The sequence below is a fragment of the Vulpes lagopus genome, chromosome 3, assembly GCF_018345385.1.
Source record: "Vulpes lagopus strain Blue_001 chromosome 3, ASM1834538v1, whole genome shotgun sequence".
In the NCBI taxonomy this organism is placed as follows: Eukaryota; Metazoa; Chordata; class Mammalia; order Carnivora; family Canidae; genus Vulpes; species Vulpes lagopus.
In genome coordinates this window covers 117,994,035-118,015,148 of record NC_054826.1, presented here as the reverse complement: position 1 = coordinate 118,015,148, position 21,114 = coordinate 117,994,035, and the positions used below count along the sequence as shown (strand labels likewise).

The 21,114-nt window shown below is 37.3% G+C and overlaps 1 protein-coding gene across 11 annotated transcripts in view; it reads left to right on the top strand.

The window, feature by feature from the left end:
• MRTFB (myocardin related transcription factor B) overlaps window positions 1-21,114 on the top strand; it is a 253,324-nt gene that overhangs the window by 185,793 nt on the left and 46,417 nt on the right. For all 11 annotated transcript variants that reach the window (XM_041750781.1, XM_041750780.1, XM_041750786.1 and 8 more), the window contains 5 exons: window positions 7,938-8,003; window positions 10,335-10,390; window positions 11,521-11,596; window positions 15,375-15,536; window positions 16,868-17,046. In XM_041750781.1, the coding sequence (XP_041606715.1) occupies window positions 7,938-8,003; window positions 10,335-10,390; window positions 11,521-11,596; window positions 15,375-15,536; window positions 16,868-17,046 (539 nt within the window). The remainder of the gene's footprint in view (window positions 1-7,937; window positions 8,004-10,334; window positions 10,391-11,520; window positions 11,597-15,374; window positions 15,537-16,867; window positions 17,047-21,114) is intronic.

The following is a 21,114-nucleotide window of genomic DNA, read 5'->3' as shown; positions in this document are numbered from 1 at the left end:
GAAGTTCCACACCTCTCAAGCTCTCACCTTCTCTCCTACCCTTCAGGGCAACATTTTGAAAACATTGCTTCTGTTAACATCATTCATACCCTTGCCCCTTCTCTACTCTGTAACCTCAAGCAGGGGGAGCGGCAGAGGGAGAGGGAGAAGCAGGCTCCTCGCTGAGCAGTGAGCCCGATAGAGGACTCAATCCCAGGACCCTGGGATCATGACCTGAGCTGAAGGCAGACAATTAACCCAGTGAGCCCCCAAGCATCCCTCTAGTCTGACTTCCATCCACGACTTCAAGTAGTAGCTTCTTGTGCACTAAAACTGCAGTTGGTCGTGACCCCCGTCTAGAAACACTTTCACACACACTCTTCAGCCTCCTCTTCCTTCATAGACCACTTCCTCTGACTTCCTTTTCTGGATCATCATCCTCTAGCTGACCCATATGTGGGCTTTTCATTGTTAACTTTCCTAGGCGCTGAGTTGCAGGCTTCTTTTGCCTGCTCTTTCTGTGTTCTCTACCTCGCTGAACTCTCATGCTTCAAATGCCAATAAGTGATAACTTTCTAATTTCACTCTCCTTCTAAGACCTACCTTCTGAAATCTGGACACACAGAGCCAGTTGACATCGCTGCTACCAATTCACACATGTCCGAGACCAAGCTCCTGAATGGCCAAATTATGCTCTTTGTCTTAGTAAATGGTCTAACCAGGTGCTTAAGCCCAGAAACCCAGGCATCTTTCTTGTCTCTTTCTTCTTCTTGAACACAACATCCAGTCTCTTACCATATACTGTTGATTTTATTCTAAATATATCTTAAATCTGTCTGTTACATCTCTCAGCTGTGTTGAAGGGGAAAAAATGAGATGTCTTGTGCTTAAAGTTTCTACCCAGGAACATTAGAAAAATTCTACCAAGTTTATAAATAAATAGGAGCTTTGCAAGGGAAAGCTTAAGCAGGGCTTCTTACAACCACTATAAATGTCTCCACGTTTCAGTCAAAAACCTGCCCCATCACCCTCACTAATGCTTTTGATATTTTTTGGTTCCTCACTGCTTATTATTTATAACAAATTTCACTGTTATTTTGGCATGATATTTGCCATTAGTCTTGGTGAGCACAAGTGATCTTTGTTTCTGAATTTAAAGTTACCTTAAAACATGTTGATGTATGTTGTGGGGAATGGATGAACAGAATGGTACTCTCTTAACTCATAAATGGGAATATAGATTGCCGAAACCATTTGGATTGCAAAGTGCCCCCATCAGAATTTTAAATGCATGTTCCATTATCATACATTTTATGTATATAATCATCATCATCATGGAAGGATACCAAAAAATGAGGATAATCATTGCAGCATTGTTTATAATAGCAAAAAAATCTGGAAACTTATATGTATATGATTGATATATCCATATGTTGGATACAGCCATTCATACAACCAGTAAGAATGAGCTAGATATTACGGGTTTGTTCTTTTTTTTTTTTTTTAAAGCAAATCAGCAAACTACATGAATAGTGTGATCTACCCCGTGTATCTCCTTTGCATATCTTATATTTAATATTGCTGGAATATTCACAAAACACCCTCTGGGGCCATAGAAGCTTCACAGTGGTTACGTTTGTGGAGAAGGACTAGAGGTGTGGAGTGGAATGGACTTTCACTTTTCTTTTTAATACCTTCTTTATATGTGTGCGTGTCTCTTATTTCAACAAATAAATAGAAAAAATTCTCATAAAACTTGAATTTTTAATAGAGGTATTGGTGGTATAGTGGTATATTTCTGAGACCCAGGCCCAGAAGGAAACTCCTCAGGATGTGGCTGCTTACCTTCTGACTACAAAATACCCATCCAAGCAAAGAGCTATAAGCATGTGAATCTTTGTTGAATTAAGTTTTTTTTAATCCTCCTGATAATGGGGGAGGACTGCATTTGTCGGGGCTGGGGAATATGTGGGAAATCTGTACTTCTGTCTTAGCTTTTCTCTAAGCCTAAAACTGCTTTAAAAAATAATAATAAAGTGAAAACATTCTTGCAGTTTTATATTTAAAAAAAAAAAAAAAACAGTGGTTACTTTTACCAAGCATCTGAAGTAATAGTGGTCATAATAACAGTATTGATGACCACCACCTATTCAAACATTTGTCTTTAAGGAGAAGGAAGAATTCATCTGTCTTTTGCTCTTTGAATATAAATTTTTTCAAGATTTCAATTTTTTTTTTAAGATTTTATTTATTCATGAGAGACACAGAGAGAGAGAGAGAGGCAGAGGCACAGGCAGAGGGAGAAGCAGGCTCCATGCAGGGAGCCTGACGTGGGACTTGATCCTGGGCCTTCAGGATCACACCCTGGGCCAAAGGCGGCACTAAACCGCTGAGCCACCCAGGCTGCCCAAGACTTCAAATTTTTTACCTTACCTGATTAAGCAAATGCAGGTATACATTTTACCGCTAAATTGCTGCTTTAATAAACGACTACAACCCAGCTTCAGTGAGGCCCTCAGACCTCAATGTCCAAAGATTTTATGTAGGGACCAGTACTCCCCTATCTGTTCAAAAGATAATATGATGATAACATTGTCTCTTTTTATAGGCTCAGGCACCTAATTTAATGCAGTCTAAACAATACCTAATTAATTTTTGCCAAGTCCCGTCATTTTATTCTCTTTATTCAAACATCTATTTGAAAAAATTAAATTTAAAAACAAAAACCAGGGCCTGTTTTTTGCATACTAGTGCCTTCAGAGTCGATACAGAATCAGTTCCAGAGTATTCTTTGGTTTTCCATCTTTGCTTTTGCCTCTGGTTTGCCTGGCCTTCACTTGACTGCTCAGGGTCTTGGGTTTTTCATCCCTGATGATTCTACAGTTTATTCTGCGTGATGTCCTGCAATTAAATAATATACATTGAGTCCTCAAACTTGCAGGCAGCTGCTCATCTCCCCTCCCCTTTGTAACCTACCCTCCTTCATACCCTGTAACTGAAACTAGCTATTTATAAAGAATTTCCAAGACCATGGCTGACTGCCACACCACTTCCCAGAACAGGTCATTTCTGCCTTGTTTTTATGGTATACAGTCCTCAGATATCCCCTCACAAACCTTTTGCACCAAAACCGTGCTTTAAAATGTTGCATTAAAAAAAAAACAAAAAAAAAATAAATAAAATGTTGCATAATGTGGGTTTTTTTCCTTTAGAGTGAAAAAGCACTTTAATTAGCACTTTAGAGTGAAAAAGCACTTTAATTATTATACAAACACTTCAAATATTCTACGTATAGAAAAAAGAGTACACATATCACCTTGGTTCAAAAAGCAAATGAAAATTTTGAAGTGGGGTATCTTAAGTATTATATGAAAGACATTGCATTTTAAGTTGGGGTTGTTGGTTTTTTTTCCTATAGGAAACTAATCCTGAAATTTTGTCTAAAGGCAGTTTAATCCATCTAAGAGGTTGGGTAAAGGAGCTAAGAATACTCTTTAATGTGTAGACGATTTGTGATGCTGAATAAGAGGGACATTTCATCCCTAACATTAGATAAGCTACCTTTCATTCTTTGGAATGGTGGTTAAAAATCCAATTTTTACATTTCTTATATCAAGAGCAAGTTGCAAACACTTGTTGACACAATATTGTTTTTATATGTTGTACCAAAGAATAACATGAAGTAAGATTTTCAAAATTGTATTTTTTTCTCTGCTAAAATGTAAGAGGAAGCCATGAATGTTAGCCTTAAAAAGTATTAAAACACATCTACCTTGGAAATCCAATTATTAAATTTTTTTCTCTAAATTAAATGGATATAAAGTAGTATATATCCATGTCCTCACACATCTGCTGTAATTTCAAAAGATGCTGGCTTGCACACAAAGCAACTAGTCCTACTACTTTATGGTCATTCCTTATATGGACCACACAGGTACCCCTTCTTCTTCCTTCTGGGAATTAAGGGTTTAAACTCAACGATTTTAGACTTACAGACTTACTATGACCATGTGTTGGATTATTTTAGTTTCTCCATTTTTCAAAGGCAAAGACATTATTTAAAAATGTTCACATATGAGTGGTTGTAACATGAATTCTATTTCATTCTTATCATTACTATGTCCTTTGTTTTCTTAAAGGATGTAGCCACTCACTGGCTGATTTGAACTATTTTCTTCCTGCTAGGAATTCTCTAGATTTACATGTTTTCTTATCTTTCATTTGGTATTTGCAAAATGACCACGGAGAACTCTCAGTTGTAGTCAATTCCCTAATAAGATGGAGGCCATGGTGTCAGCCCAATAGCTCAGTTGATCAACTCATCTCAGCACCGGGGAGAACGCTGCCAGGTTCAATTTCCAGACACAAGGCTAGTGCCCGGGACACTGGCTTCTTAGGCATCTGCTGTACAACCACCTGCCGCCAGCACAGGAAAGCACTGCCGGACCAGCGTCTAGTCTTCCATTGGTGGCTATAGAAGTGCAGTCTCACCGACACGTGCAGAATGTGTCAGGCTTTCCAGAGACCAGCTGGTGTCTTGAGAATGACAACTACGCAGCAAGCCCAGTGGTGGTCAGTGGTCTGGGCCTTCCCCATCTCCATGGGGACGGGAGCATGCAGTCTGCCAGTGGGGAAGATGGTCTCCATGCTCAACTCCTAAAGGCCCCAGAGAACCTCAAGAAAGCCTCTGGATCCCACAACCACAGACGACTCTTTGATGATTAACAGAATCGGGTCCCCTGCCCCCCTTCACTGTCCTGGCTACACACTGCCACATTCTACCAGCTCCAGTTGGCCAGTGTCATGGGACAGTTATGCCATCTGCACCCTTCAGACCGTGTCTTTCCTGGCCTGGATATGCTGCCTTCGAGGTGCAGATGTTGGTTGTCACTTACTGTACATTAACTGGTACACTGATTTGATGAGTGAGAAGCACTAAAAGGAATTTTGATATTTCCTAGAATTGTAAGCCTGTAACCAATTTGTACTTTTTATAACTGGTGGTTCTTCTCAGAAGAGCTTCCATCAAGTTGTGAGTTACTGGTTATGTTTAATATGGGGAAATACAGTAATTGTGTTTTGATGCTGACCAAAAGTGGCAGTGTACCTGAGCCTCTCTATAGGGCATTGTGCCCGACACTCAGTATAATGTGTCTAGTGCTGCCCACTTGGAGCTAGAAGGGGAAAACTAAATACAGCTGGGCAATCAGTCTTAACCACGTGACTAGTTACTTGCACCTCTGCCTCCTCTGCCATTCATGGTCTTGCTAATGTCCTTGCTTCAAAACAAACCTTCCATTCACAGCTGCTGCTCCTGCTGCTCTTGGCCATGCACCCCATACCTGCACCTTGCAATTCTAACAGACCCCTCATAGGTGGGCTCTTAGCCAACCAGTGTGCCTGCACCAAGCTGCCCGCTGCACCTGCTTTGAGTAACGCCATAGTGTGATGATGCTGCTTCTTGAGAAAATTCTATAGGCAATGAGGAGAGGAGTGATTGGGAAGATTATTCTCCTACCTACAAGCAGTATGACATAAGTCAGGTTGTATTCCACATAGAAAACCAGATGGAAAACACAAGTGGTTTGTGTTTAGCGTTTATTTTAATAATTGGTGACATGTGTTCATTTTGTGTGGTACCCTTGTGGAAGCACATACCTTTGCATGTCAGCATGAGAACGTGATTTCTAGTCCAAGATCTTGTAGCTGACAGATATGGTGTTATGTTTGTGCAAAGATTATTAAACTTTAAGCTCTTAATTTAGAAATTTTCCTTTGGGTCATTAGTAATATCTCACAGGTCTAATTTTTATTATAAATTTGGCCTTCATTAAAGCTATTTAAAACTTGTTCCAGATGAAGCAGGTCTCTCCAAATAAGTCAATCTTAAAATCACAGTGCATGAGGGCAGCTGACCAGGATAGAGTCAGGAGACGCTTCCAGGCTAACAAGCTGTTGTCATCACTGGTAGTTTGCAAATGAAGTTGTCGCAAATGTATCCGTCATTCCAAGATGCCATTCGCCCTAAAAATATGTATTGTGTTTGATACATTTGTCTCACAAGTATGGTGCTTTGTTTGTTTGTTTGTTTTAAACCAAAGAAGGGAGCTGTTGATGTTTTCATTATCCTTTCTATTTGACACCTTTCTTTGAGGATACTCCTGCTAGCGATGCATCAGCAGACATGGACCACCGTGATCCAGAAGGGTCAGCCTTTGAAGTGGAGAATGTTCTGACCCTTTTCTCCTCTCACTATTCTTCTTCTTGGGATTATACCTCTTGAATATGACCATCTCAAATTTAGACAAGCATTAGCTCTAGCATTTGTGGAAGAATGTTAGAGTATGCAGGCATTTGAGTGCTATCATATTCACAGGTCATCTCTTGGTTATTTTTGTTCCTAGTAAAGTACTGTGATGGGAACATACTATCCTCAATAAACTGTAAGTTATCAGGGGAAAGATCTTCCTGTTAGAGCATAATTGATTCAAAGCATCACAAACCATTTTAATGTGAGAAACATGTGCATATATTTTTTTGACCCACTAAATTTTTCTTTTGCTTTGTGTAATAGAATCTTAGGTCAGTTGCTTCAGTTCTAAAGGGGATATCAGTGATGCTCTGTGATCCTATGTCCACCAAAAGAAGCAAAACAACTTTTTTTTCAGTATTTAATAAAGGGTGACATTTATATCTAGCAATGAATAGGAAAATGTTTAAAAGCCATTCTACAGTCTAGACTATTTTGGAAGTATATCTAGGCTTGTGCTCTGCAGTCAGGTCAAAAAGCAAAAAGCAAGGATATAAGGACCATAAGCCCTGCATCTTTAGGTCTTAGGGGTTTATTGTAAGTAGAAGCCATCATGTGCATTGCCTTTGAGCCTGGGTACAAGACTGGTCTGAGCTAGCCTTTTGTTCCAGCCATCATCCCCTTGCTAGAACATTCTCTCTTTCTTCAAGAAATACATGAAGGTAATTTTTTAAAGCATATTGGTGGCCTTTACTCAAACCCTAAATGAGCCTAACCTTGGTCTTCATCTACAGATGAAACCATAAAAATCAAAATAGAAACTTAAATGTAAGGTAAACCAAGGAAAGTATTTTTCAAAGCTACTTCATGTATTCCTCTTTTGTGAAATAGGCTCATTTCCCAGATAAAAAAAATAGGTGATAGAAAAGGAAGCTGCTTGAGAAATCTAGGGGGGAAATTTATTCTTGATAAATGTGGCAAAGTGGATTTTCACATTTTTTTTTTGATGTATACTTCATTCTCTACAAGTTCTAATGATTGATTTATTCTTTTTTCATTAAAATGATATCAATTGATTTTGGTTTTTTGAGAATTCGCAGAATGAGATATGGTGTTATGTTTGTGCAAAGATTATTAAACTTTAAGCTCTTAATTTAGAAATTTTCCTTTGGGTCATTAGTAATATCTCACAGGTCTAATTTTTATTATAAATTTGGCCTTCATTAAAGCTATTTAAAACTTGTTCCAGATGAAGCAGGTCTCTCCAAATAAGTCAATCTTAAAATAAATTTTTGTTATTAACTTGCTTTATTTAAAAAAAAACTAATTAACGTCAAAGAATCTCACATTTCTATTTCTACCAATTAGATATTTTTATCAGCAAGTCTTAACTTGTAAGCCAACTATTTTAGTTTATTTGCTGAGTACTTTCTGATCGTATTGACACAATAAATATTTAGCTTTATCTATCAAATTAAGATCATTAACTACACAAACAAATATCCTAAAAGAACTTCAGAATTTACCAAACAGGTAGAAACTACAAACTGATTTTCTTTCTATAAGTTAAATGGTGCCAGGTAGTTTCCTTACTCAGTAAGAATAGAAGATGGTTTAATAAAGCTTAGCTTGTATCTCCTCTGGGACTTGATAAGTTGGATACTACACTTGCATATAAATTCCAATGGTGATTCTTTCCTTTTCACAGTGCTCCAGCTGAGGCTGCAGCAGAGGAGGACAAGAGAACAACTGGTGGACCAGGGCATCATGCCACGTAAGATTTAAATGTCACTGTCCCCTCCAGTGTGATAGAACAAAATGCACATGTCCGACAAGAATCTGGATCACACTCTGCTCTGAGCTGTGTCCATTTAGTCAATAAACCATTACCAAATGACTTGTTAAGGAGAATCAGACATCAGCATTGCCATCCTAAGAGAATCATCTCAAATACAATTTGAAAACCAGATGTAGCTTAAAAGATAGACCTGAATTCTGTATTACACAAAAAAAACTGTGAAACTAGTTTAAGATCTGGTCTTCCTTTATGCATGAGCATTGGTTTTAATTTTGAAATAACTGAAATCATCTCTACATAATATGTGCAATGTTCCTTAGACTGGCAAAAGTAACATGATAAAATTAATTCAAAGCCTTGTTCTACTTTAATTTACTTAATTCAAGTTAATTGTCTTTGTTACAATATAGTGTGGTCTATAATGAAGTGCATTTTAGTTATAGGACTAATTAGCATTCTATTTATAATCAAAAACTCTTTCTTGCCCAACTACAAATAATTTCCAAGTATCTTGAGGCCTCCTTCCTTAATTTTTTAGAGTTAATTAATTTTAGAATATTTGCCCATTGTCTTCTTACCTTTTACTCACTAAGTTTGGAGGTGATTTCATATTTTAGAGGGAAAGACTGGTTGTTTGGGTGTTAGGATTATTTATATAGATGTTTATCTAAACATTGATTTCCCTAAAATGGCTTTAAAAGACTAAAGAAAATTACAAAATGTCTTCTGAATCATTGATATTACCTTTTTGGGGGGTTATAGAACAGTTTTTCTCTGCAGTAGATATTTTTCCCAATAAAACTGTTCTTTTCCTGGACTACTATTAATTATCTAAGTATTTTAAATCTAGTACTATGATAGACTCAAAGCTGGTTTGATGATCTGCCAGATTTCTCTACCACTACATTCCTGACTGACAATGAAACCAGTCAATCAAATAGTATCAATTTATGGTGTTAAGGACACCACCGCTAAGCCATCTCTACTCTGCTTTTGAGAGCTGTTCCCTGGTCAAACCTGTTTGGGCTGGGCTTCTGGGAATCTTTGGAGTGCTTCAAGTACCAGAGCTGAAAATAATTCTACCAAGAGCCAATGGGTCAAGTTTTGGAGATGACAGCCCAAGCAAGCATAACCTAAATCCCATCCACATTATCTGACTGCCCATAGTACACATATGCACAAAAGATTTTGCAAAGATAATTGATAGAAATACTGTGGTAAGTGATGTTTTAGCGAAACACTGCTTATCCTCACTCTGAGATTCTAGAATACTTAAAGAAGTAACAGTTAACATGTTAAAGAATCACTCTGTCTTTAGAGTGAGTTGCATTTTGATACAACAGAACATTAAACTTTCTAATTCAGAATTCTAGATTTAAATTCTACTTTGAAATAAATAAAATCTTTAAAAAAAAAAAAAATTTAAGGGCAGCCCGGGTGGCTCAGCGGTTTAGTGCCGCCTTCAGCCCAGGGTGTGATCCTGGAGACCCGGGATCGAGTCCCACGTCGGGCTCCTTGCATGGAGCCTGCTTCTCCCTCTGCCTGTGTCTCTGTCTCTCTCTCCTCTCTGTTTCTCATGACTAAATAAATAAAATCTTTTAAAAAAAAATTAAATTCTACTTTGACCACAATCTAACTATAGACCTTCAAGAATTCATTTAACTGCTTTGAGTCTTTCATCTCTGCCCTGGGGCTAATACCTGCCTTGCAAGGTTGTTGTGATGATCAACAGTGATATAATTGTGATTGACCACAGCATGTAAGGCTACGTGCATTGTGGGGTCTCAGTAAACAGTAACTCAGCTCTGCTAGACATGAAGTACAGAGTGCCCTCGTTCAGGGTTCCATCACGCCTAGGTTAAATGTCCTCAAGACATTTGGTCTCTTCCCCCCCCCCCCCCCCCCCCCCCCCCCCCCCCCCCCCGCATCTTGTAGGGCCACTAAGAGCAAAGGCCTGTTAAGAAATCATCAAACAGTTCTCCTGGTGACGATAACTTGGCCCAACTACTGGCTGCAACTGTCTGACCTAACATTTGCATTGTCATGTATACGACTCTATTTTAAATGTTCACTTGTTTTATCTGTGAATATGTAATTTTAATTCTTTTTTTTTTTTTGTAATTTTAATTCTAAAACATCTTAAGGTTTCAAATTTCGTAGATCTCCTAAGAGAACTAGTAATAAATGGAACTGTAGATGCAAACTCATAAGATTAAGAGGGAACATCAACATAATGTACCCTAACGTTTGACTGAAATATTAACGCCTCTATCTGTACTCCCAAAATGATTCCTCTTCTTCTCACAGCTTTGAAGAGCCCAGCTGCATTCCATGAGCAGATAAAAAGCTTGGAACGAGCCAGAGTAAGAAATTTCAGTTTCAAATGTTCTATTCCTCTGCTTCTTTTTTATTTTAAAGTACCTGTGGGCAAGTAGCAGTCTTACTCCTAAATATTGTCAATAAAGAAAATGCAGTGTATTTTCATGACATATGACATGTAGAGTAATACATTCTAGGGTAGTTTTATCTTGAAGTTTTTAGAAAATGCATGATGTTCAACTTTTGTTCTTTTAAAACTTGTAACTAGTTTTGTACATAAAGGACAAATCATACTTCGCCTTGTTGCTTTTGGAACATACCAACAGTTTTTAGAATAATAACGGAGTAGTCTGCCATTTGTAACCACCCCCTCCCCCAGACCAACAGCCCAGTGATGTCCTGACTACCACATCTTTAGTTCATTTCTTTACTGAATCTGTGGTAGCTGTACATTTGACCAAGAATGTTGCTAGGTTCAGCTCTGTTTTATTCTTTGAGAGGTCTCCATTCCTATTTGCATATTGGTTTTGTGTTTATTCTTTTTCTTTAAAAGGACCATTGTGCCCATTCATTCTTTTTGCTTTAGGGAAAACTTGTCATACAATGTGAAAATAAGAATGTTCCAAAAATTCCATAGGGATTTTCCCAGAATGCAATAATGATCTCTTAGAATCTTATACAATCTAAAACCATCTGAAAGCCTTATTGTTCTAGTTGAGAATTGTTTTGAATAAGAAAATATGATCAGGGATATGAATTCACTAACAAACATACATTAGGATTTTAAAGAAATTTGTAATTTAGGTGGATTTTTATCTGACCTAAAGTGTAGATGTTAGATACTTAAATGACCAGAATCCTATGTCTGTTCAAATTATCTTTTGCCTTTTCCAAGTTTTAAAATAAAAGTCTGGAAAGTGCTTACTTTATGCCAGCATGCACTTCAGATCCCTGTGCAGTTTTGAAGGCTGCAATTTAAATTATGTGTTGGGTGATAGCTTTTCAAAGTACTAATTTCTACTCTTTTCTTCCCAAAATCATGACCAGAGAGCATACAATTCACTTAAATGGAGTACCTTGAGAGAAGAATGTAAAACCACAATAAGTCATAAACAATTTATGGTAAGACTTTTTCACTCTCTCTCTTTTTTTTTTTTTTTTTTTTTTTTTTAAGACTGAAAACTTTTTGAAGCATAAGATTCGGAGCCGACCAGATCGTTCTGAACTTGTCAGGATGCACATTTTAGAAGGTAAAATTTTTATTTCTGCTTATTCTGTGTTTTCTTAAGAAAAGAAGTGAGAATTCCACCATTGCTGTTTATTCCCATTTTGATAACTTCTTACCCCACAGGCTGACATCCTCCAAATGGGATAGCAACATGAAGACCCAAAGCTAAAATGTTGTATTAGATACATGGGGAAGATTTGATTCTCTAAATAACCCATTAATGGACTGACTCTTCCCCACCAGCTGGTGCCATAGATGTCTCTACCATGTTCTGGAGAAACATTTTTGGTCCAGAGGATTTCTTCATCAGTGAGGAACATATACCCATTAAGTCATAAAGAGTACAGTGGCCACAAATCTAACCCTAGATTTTTCAGCCACCTGGACCCCGTTATGTCAACCTAGTACAGAGCTCACACGTACCATCTTCTGTTTGTTGTTACCTATCCACTACAGTCCCGGTGACCTGACCATTAACATAAACACCCATAGCCTCCAAGATTTTCTCAGTGGTCTAGCCTCATCACTTGTGAACCTGGTAAGGACAGTTCTATTCCATCTCTGGTGAGACATGTGGCTCAGGCTAGCATGGTTTTCTCTCTAAAGAGAGCATTCTTGAAAGCTGGTTTCCCCAACATAAATTGTCAAGTTACATTTTGTTACTGTTTTGCTTCTCTGACTTGACTTATTGAGCAAGACTAGGAGCTTGACCCTGTGATAGTCTTGAGTGTGTTAAACCCTGAGATGATACAAAAAGAATCTGAAAACTTCTCAAAGATAGAGACTGTTCTCAAGTAGAAGGAATATTATATTCTTCTGGCCTAATGGTAAAGTTGTTTTAGAAATAGGTTGGTATTGGGCAACCCGGGTGGCTCAGCAGTTGAGCGCCTGCCTTCAGTCCAGGCTGTGATCCTGGAGACCCAGGATCGAGTTCCACATCGGGTTCCCTGCATGGAGCCTGCTTCTCCCTCTGCCTGTGTCTCTGCCTCTCTCTTTCTCTCTCTCTCTCTCTCTCTCTCTCTCTCTCATGAATAAATAAAATCTTAAAAAAAAAAAAAAAAGAAATAGGTTGGTATTACAAAGTATTAGATTGTAGCTCAATATAATAAATAATATCCTAAGTATCAGACATGTCCAAAAATCTTTCAGAAGCAATATGGTTGCCCTCATTTGAGGTGGTCGTTCATTGGCCAGTGAGCTAGACACCAGAGACCCAACAAATGAGTCAAATGCATGCCTGCCTTCATGAAGCTTACATTCTAGTGGCGCAGACAGATAATAAATGGGCAAAACAAATGGATTACAGATCCTGAAAAGTACTCAATGAGAGGCTGCTGTGATTAGGGACCAGGCACAGGCTGACACCACAGTAAGGATGTTGTAAAGAAATTCCAAGGATCAAGTTGGTATCTATAGCCCATAGTAGCTCCAAAGAATCTATGATTATAGGACTATCTTCATATCTGAGTGAGAGGTCAGAGGTAGATGCCTTTCACTACTTTCAGTTGTGTTCTCAGAAGCCCATTGGACTAAAAAAGCTTTCCAGAATAGTGGTAGGATAGGAACAGCTACCCGCTGTCGGGGATAAATGAATCTTCAAGAGGCAAATGTACTGGTAAGTAACTGGGCAAATGGCTCCTTGTACACCTAAAAATATCGTGACCTTTACAGAACATTTTTGAAGGAACAATACTGTCTGTTTCAACTTGCCTTCTGATTGTAACAGCCTTTATTAATATTATTAAGACCAAATGCAAATACATTTAGCTATCAAAAGGAATCATATTTGCTTTTTTTAAAAAAAAGATAGACCAACATTTAAAAACCTAACTATGTATATGAATGAACCATAAGTGATGTTTTTTGGACATCTGTTCTCAAGTTGGGATTTTTGAAGTAAGAAAGAATATATTATTTGTAATTTAAAAAATAACTTTAAACCACCCCCCAACTTACTTTAACATTTTCCCAGGTTTGATTGAATTGGATGTTTGGCAGGCAAAGTCTACATTATTTTTCTGAAGTTCAGCTAAAAATCCAGCCTCAGTGCCATGGAGATGAAGAGATGATAAGACCAAGAACAGAAACATAACAAAATGCCAGCCTCTCATTATTCACTTTTGGGATATTTTCGTTCCAGACATATTCCTGATATCACTTGGATGTGTTGATAGGAGAGAGGAGAAAGGCAGAAGCCTGTCCTACCTGGATCTTAACAGTACATTTAAACATCAACCTGAGAGTGATCTGCATGATCATCATCTTTCTTGCATAAACCACAACTGTCATACATCATCTACAATTTCGATTGAGGGTGGAAAAAACAACATAAAGACACTTGAAAAGCAATCTAAGTTGAAAAACTTAGATTTTATCATTTTCCCAGATATTTTAGTTGTTAATAAGCCCTAATTTGACAGTGATTTATTTTTTAATTTTTTATTTTGACAGTGATTTATTTTTTAATGACTCACCTTTATCAAGTCATTCCAAAGCATTTAATCTAGGTTACCAAGAAATAATTTAGTTTTGAAGGTTGTCATTTTCCTATAACATTTAGTTAAATTATGTGATTGACATCACATATGAATTGATACGAAGTGTTGTGTGGACAATCAAGGTTGACTTTTGGTAAGCATATAATTCAACTGGTGGACAGAGAAGTATTCAGATGTGCTGGAGAGTAGTTTATGGGTCATGGGCTTTCAGCGAGCTTTGGGCTTCAGTCAGAACATTTTACCTCCCAAAAAAAAGAACATTAGTGATCCTGAGATTTTTTATAGGGACTTTCATTAAAAGACCTTCTTCTACCATATAATTTAAGAGGCAACTCGGAATTTTGAGTTAATACCTCACCATTATTTTAATCAATAATAAACATTGTTGAGAACAATTGTGATAAAATGTTAAGGAGAGATACCAGAAATGCAAATCATTGACAGAATTACCCAAATGAACAGATTATGATATTTATGTTAGCTTCGCATTTGTTGTACAACTGCATTTGTAAGTAGATGAGTTGAGGCTCTTTATGACCATTAGTTACTCTGTAATTGAATGTTCCAAGGTTATATATTCAGAAATAAACACAGAGGGATGCCTGGGTGACTCAGTGGTTGAGCGTTTGTCTGCCTTTTGCTCAGGGCATGATCCTAGGGTCCTGGGATCAAGTCCCACATCGGGCTCCCCGCAGGGAGCCTGCTTCTCCCTCTGCCTATGTCTCTGCCTCTCTCTGTCTCTCTCATAAATAAATAAATAAAATCTCAAAAAAAAAAAAAGAAACACATTCTTAATTATGAAGACTGTGAGACACACAGGGATCAATTTAAGAATATGATCTGTAGCTCTTCCCACTGACTCTTGCAGAGAAGCTTATAATCTAAGTAAGATCTAGTGCCTCCATTTCTAGGAATTGACTTTCCAGTGCAAATCTAAAACTGTATACTTCTTGAGCCCTGGACCACGTTCTCTTTTTCATCCTCCGTATCTCCAATATCTAATAAATGTGAGTGTGATCCTCCTACCATAAATGAACAATAGCAGTACCCCAGTTTTTGGCTTGAGTTCATGTTAATTTGACTCTGAGGGCATTGTATAGACAATACAAAATATCGAGGCCTAAAAATGTATAAATGTTGTACTAGAGCATTCTTAAACGGTCATTTTTCTTTCCTTAAATACATTGAGAACACATGAATATGCTTAAACAAGTTTCAATTAAATTAAATTCAGTCGGCCTGACATAACATTATGGAATAGAGTAATTCAAGTAATGGTTAAAAATGTGTTTTCTCTTTTAGAGACATTTGCAGAGCCATCCCTGCAGGCCACTCAGATGAAATTGAAAAGAGCTCGACTAGCTGATGATCTGAATGAGAAGATTGCTCAGAGACCTGGTCCTATGGAGCTAGTAGAGAAAAACATCCTTCCTGTGGACTCCAGTGTTAAGGAAGCAATTATAGGCAAGATGCAAAAATTTACTATTATCTGGGAGAAAGAGAAACTTGGAAGTTTAAAACAAATTTAATTTAAAAAGCCAGCACCAATCATGAGTGTTGTTTTCTGAGTGAAGTAGCAATTGGTTAACACTTAAACCAGTTCCCATTATTATTGTTGTTGTTTTATATATTCTAAGACTAGCATCTGTTACCACTCAACACAGAGCTTCCTCTTGTCATGTCTGAGGTTGATGTATTAGTTTCCGATTTCATTATGATGCTTTCTGAGTTAACTTGACTACATTATACTATTTAATTTCTCTTGTGTTAAGATTTTTAGGGACTTATCATTATTTTGTTTACTTAAAGGAAAGATAAGTAGCTTGTTCAATGTTAGTTCAGCAAGGTAAACAGCACATGAGTACAGATATATTTAATAAGAATGGTAATATCCTGGTCTTATCATACTTTGTTACAAATGTTTCCATTCCCCACTTCCCCCACACACACATTTTTTTTTCTGGCATAAGTTTTAGCAGAAAAAAAAAATCTGGAATAATACCACTTAATCAGCAAACAATTTTGAAAAATTAACATCCTACTATAAAAACTATTACAGTCTCCATTACTCTGGGGGCTTCTTATTATAATATAATATATTATTTTTTTAATATATTATATTTTAACCAATATTATATAATAACCAATAATACTAATGCAAGAAAATTTTGCATTAGTATGCGTTTAATTCTTAGGCAATTTGTGGTCAGTGATTCTAAGTAATGCATTCAATGATGATTCCATTCAGTCTCAAAGAAACGGGCCCCACAAGGTAAGGTGTCAGTATAACTGGGCCACTCCAAGAAGTAGGACTCATCAGCAGATACCAAGGCATGGCCTTATTTTCTCCCACATCTCTTAAAGTTTTTTAACAGTTGTATTCCAAATCAGGATCCACACAAGGTCCGCACCTCGTCTTTGGCTGATATCGCTTAAGTCTTCATTTCCTCGGTAGGTTTTCTTACTGTTGGTGAACGGGCCTTGTTGTGTTCTCTAGCATGTCCACATACTGGATTAACTGAATGCATTAGCATTCCCACTAAAAACTTTTCTTGTCTTCTGTACTTGCTGCAACTGATAGTTGGATCCAAAGGCTTGATATGATTCAGGTCTGACTTTTTTCCCCAAGTGTTCATCATAGGTAGTGGTGTGTTCTTCCTCTGGGAAGTACATTATGTTCAAAAAATTTTTTAAGCCAGCTTCCTACATTCTTGTAATAAACAATGTTTCTCCTTTATCATTTTAAGCTTGGTATTCCAAGGCCAAGATAAGTTGAAAATCGTTTCTTTCTTTAGGCGTTGGGAAGGAGGACTATCCTCAGACTCAGGGCGATTTCTCATTTGACGAAGACAGCAGTGATGCTTTGTCTCCAGACCAGCCAGCCAGCCAGGAGTCGCAGGGGTCAGCCGCGTCCCCAAGTGAGCCAAAAGTTAGCGAATCGCCGTCTCCTGTGACCACAAACACTCCAGCTCAGGTATCACCTTTCTTGTTTCTACCCCTAAACAGAGACAGTTTTGAGACTTTTTTTATATAAGGTAATTATATTTCTTCTTCTTCCAAAAGAAAAGTCTAAAATTGTGGGAAAATAGAGATTTTTTTTTTCACCTGTGATACAAACATGTTAACTTGTTTCAGTAGATTCTTAGATTTTACTTGAATTTTATATCCATATTTTTATTTTACAAATGGCTATGTAACTCGCTTTTTAAAAATTTTTCTCATAACTTTTGTTGGGGATTTAATTCACATACTATAAAATATATCCCCCTCTTTTTCTTCCCATCTTAACCATTTTTAAATGTTCAGCTCAGTAGTGTTATGTACATTCTCATTGTTGTGCAACAGATCTCCAGAACTTTTTTGTCTTGCAAAATTGAAACTGTACCCATTAAACAGCATTCCCCAACCCCTTTCTCCAGGCCTTGGCAATCACTGTTCCACTTCCATTTCTAAGAATTTGACTACTTTAGGGTAGGGGGATGGGTGAACTGAGTGATGGGGATTAAAGAGGACACTTAACATGATGAGCACGGAGTCAAGTAAAGAATTATTGAATCACTGTATTGTACCCCTGAAATTAACATAACATTTCATGTTAACTATACTGGAATTTAAATAAGTACATATATAAATACATACATATGAATTTAGCTACTTTAGGGATCTCATAAATGGAATCATACAATATTTGCCTTTTTGTGATTGGCTTATGTCACTTAACATAATGTCTTCAAGGTTTGTTCAGGTTGTAGCATGTGATAAGGCTGTTTTAAGACTGAATAATATTCCATTATAGCATGTTTTGTTTATCCATTCATCAGTGGATATTGGGTTGCTTCCGTGTCTTGGCTGTTGTGAGTAATGGTGCTAGGTACGTGGGTTTGGAAATATCTCTTCAAAACCCTGCTTTCAGTTTTTTTGGACATATACCCAGAAGTGGGATTGATGGATCATATGGTAATTCTGTTTTTAATTATTAAGGAACCTCCATACTGTTCTCCATAATGGTTGTACATTTCACACTCCTACCAACAACATGCAAGGGTTTCAATTTCAGCACGTCCTCACCAACACTTATTAATTTATATTCTTTTGATAGTAGCCATTCTAGTGGTGTGAGTTAATAGCTCATTGTGGTTTCGATTAGCCTTTCTCCAGTGATTACTGTGATGTTAAGCATCTTTTCATATCTTTGTTGGCCATTTGTATATGGAGATATGTCTATTTGAGTCCTTTGCCCATCTTTAATCAGATTATTTGTTTTCTAGCTGTTGAGTTGTAGGAGTTCTTTATATATTCTGGATATCAACCCCTTTAGAAATACATGATTAGCAAATAATTTCTCCTGTTCTTTATGTTGCATTTTCACTCTACTGATAGTGTCCTTGGAAGCACAGTTTTTAAGTTCAGTATAGTGCCATTTGTCTATTTTTGGGTTTGTCACCTATGCTTTAGGTATTCTACTAAGAAATCATGGCCAAGTCCAGTGTCATGAAGCTTTTTCTCTGTGTTTTCTCCTAGGTTTTTATATTTATTTTTTATTAAAATATACTTATTTATTTAAATATTATATTTATGTGTTTTTGCCTTATATTTAGGTCTTTAATCCATTTTAATTTTTGTATTTGGTATAAATAAGGATCCATCTTTATTCTTTTGCATGTGGATATCCGGTTTTCCCAGCATCATTTGTTGAAAAGACAGTCCTTTCCCTATTAAATGGTCTTGGCACTTCTGTTGAAGATCATTTGACCATATGCATAATAATTTAAGGACTCTGTATTCTGTTTAATTAGCTTATGTGTTTTTCTTCATGCCAGGACCACACTGTTTTGATTACTATCACTTCGTAATAGATTTTGAAATCAGGAAGTGTGAGACCTCCAACTTTGTTCTTTATTTTTTTTTTAAGATTTTATTTATTTATTCACGAGAGACACAGAGAGAGGCAGAGACACGCAGAGGGAGAAGCAGGCTCCATGCAGGGAACCCGACATGGGACTCGATCCCAGGTCTCCAGGATCATGCCCTGGGCTGAAGGCGGTGCTAAACCACTGAGCCACCCAGGCTGCCCTTAAGACTACTTTTGGCTGAGATTCCATATGAATATTAGGATGGATTTTTCTATTTCTGTAAAACATGACACTGGGAAAATTCACCCTTTTAGAATGTCTAGTTCAGTGGTTGTTAGCATAGTCACAGAACTATGCAGCTATCACCATTATCTGATTCTAGAACATTTTCATCATCCCAAAAAAGAAGCCCATACCCATTACAGTCATTCCCCAGTATCCCCTCCACCAGTCCTAGGCCACCATCAGTCTGCTTCTGTCTCTGGATCTGCCTGTTCTGGACATATTATATAAATGGAATCATACAATATGTGATTTTTAGTGATTGGCTTCTCTTATATAGTATGATTTTAAGGTTCATCCATGTTAAAGCCTATATTAGGACATAATTCTTTGTTATGACTGAATAATACTCCATTGATATACCTTATTTTCTGTATCTGTTCATCACTTGGTTTGGGCATTTGGCTGTTATGAAGTCACATGTTCTACTCCTGAGCTGTACTTCTGGACATGTGGCTGTTACGAATAATGGTGCTTTGAATGAGTTTGGACAAGTTTTTATGTGGACATGTGTTTTCAGTTCTCTTGGGTATTTACCTAGGAGTGGAACTGCTGGGTCATGCAGGAACTCTTATGTCTAAGTCACTTTTATACCTTAATCATAATCATAGTAGTGGTCCTTGTCTATATATATATATATATTAATCTCATTTTTAATAGGTAGCTAAGTTTATCTTTTAACCAGTTCTGTATTGTGGGTTATCTAGACTTGTCTCTATTTTTCACTGTTACAAGCACAGTAAGAGCCCCTCCTATATTTTCACATATTTGCTGCATATATTGTTCTTATACATACTTTGTTGGGTGCTTGTCTGATCATTTCTTTGAATAATTATCAGATTTTGAAGTGGATTTGGTCCTTTGTTAGGTAAAAAATAAAGTTATTGTCTTTCCCACAAGTAAGTAATACCATCACTTTAAACCTTGCACACTGTTTGGAGATTGGAAAATTTTAATTGACTCCTTAATTTTGGTTAGATTGAATTCATTTGTTCAACAAGTATTTATTGAGCACCTATCACATCTCAGATTGTGTTGGGAAGTGAAAAATATAGCACCTGTGAAGGAATCTAACAAATACTTTTTGATAATTGCATTAAAAATTCTCAGTTCTTATTTTTCAGTGGGTGTTCCTGTTTCTTTTGGTTATATAAGAACTCTTAGACTAGTTCGTTTTTTACCTCCTTAGCGTGTTCTTGCCTTACTGAAGTTTTAATACTATTTAGTTACCTTACAGTCAAAGCTGTTGAACTACTTAATGGAATTGGTTAAGTTCAGAAGAAAATGTTCTTGCTAAAGCCCAGGCTCATAGAATCTTTAAGTTGGGAAGGAATTTAGCAACTGTCTGGCTCAGCCCTTACAGCAGAGGCCTGGGTTCAGAGAGGTACAGAAATTTGGGGATTAAAAAGGTTTGCATATTTTCTTTCAGCATTTCTTCTCATTCATGAATATCGTTGGTTAGGGACTAGGTCTCTCAGCACTATGTTCTCTATTGCCTTGACCACCATGCCCTGAAACACACTAATTTATTTGCTTATTGTGTCTCTGCCTCCACCTAAATAAAATTTAAGCCCGTGTGTAGAAGGACTTTGACCCTTAGAGGAGAAGAGCTACTTTAGTGTGTGTGCATATGTGCGTGCACACACCTTGTGTTCTGCATCTAGCACAGGTCCTGGTACAAAACGCATGTGCCACAGTTGAGCATCACAAGCAGTGACCAGTGCCAGGCTTGTAGAAGCAGTCTGTTGTGTTCTTCCACATGCAATTAGGGCCTCTCCAGCTTAGATTCATCAGAGGTTGAGTGGGTAGCTAAGTTCATATTCTCCTGTCAGACTTTCAGGGCAAGAGTGACTGGCCTCTCAACTAGGCTGGAACCTGGTCTGGAAGAAGGTGAGGTCGGCGACCTG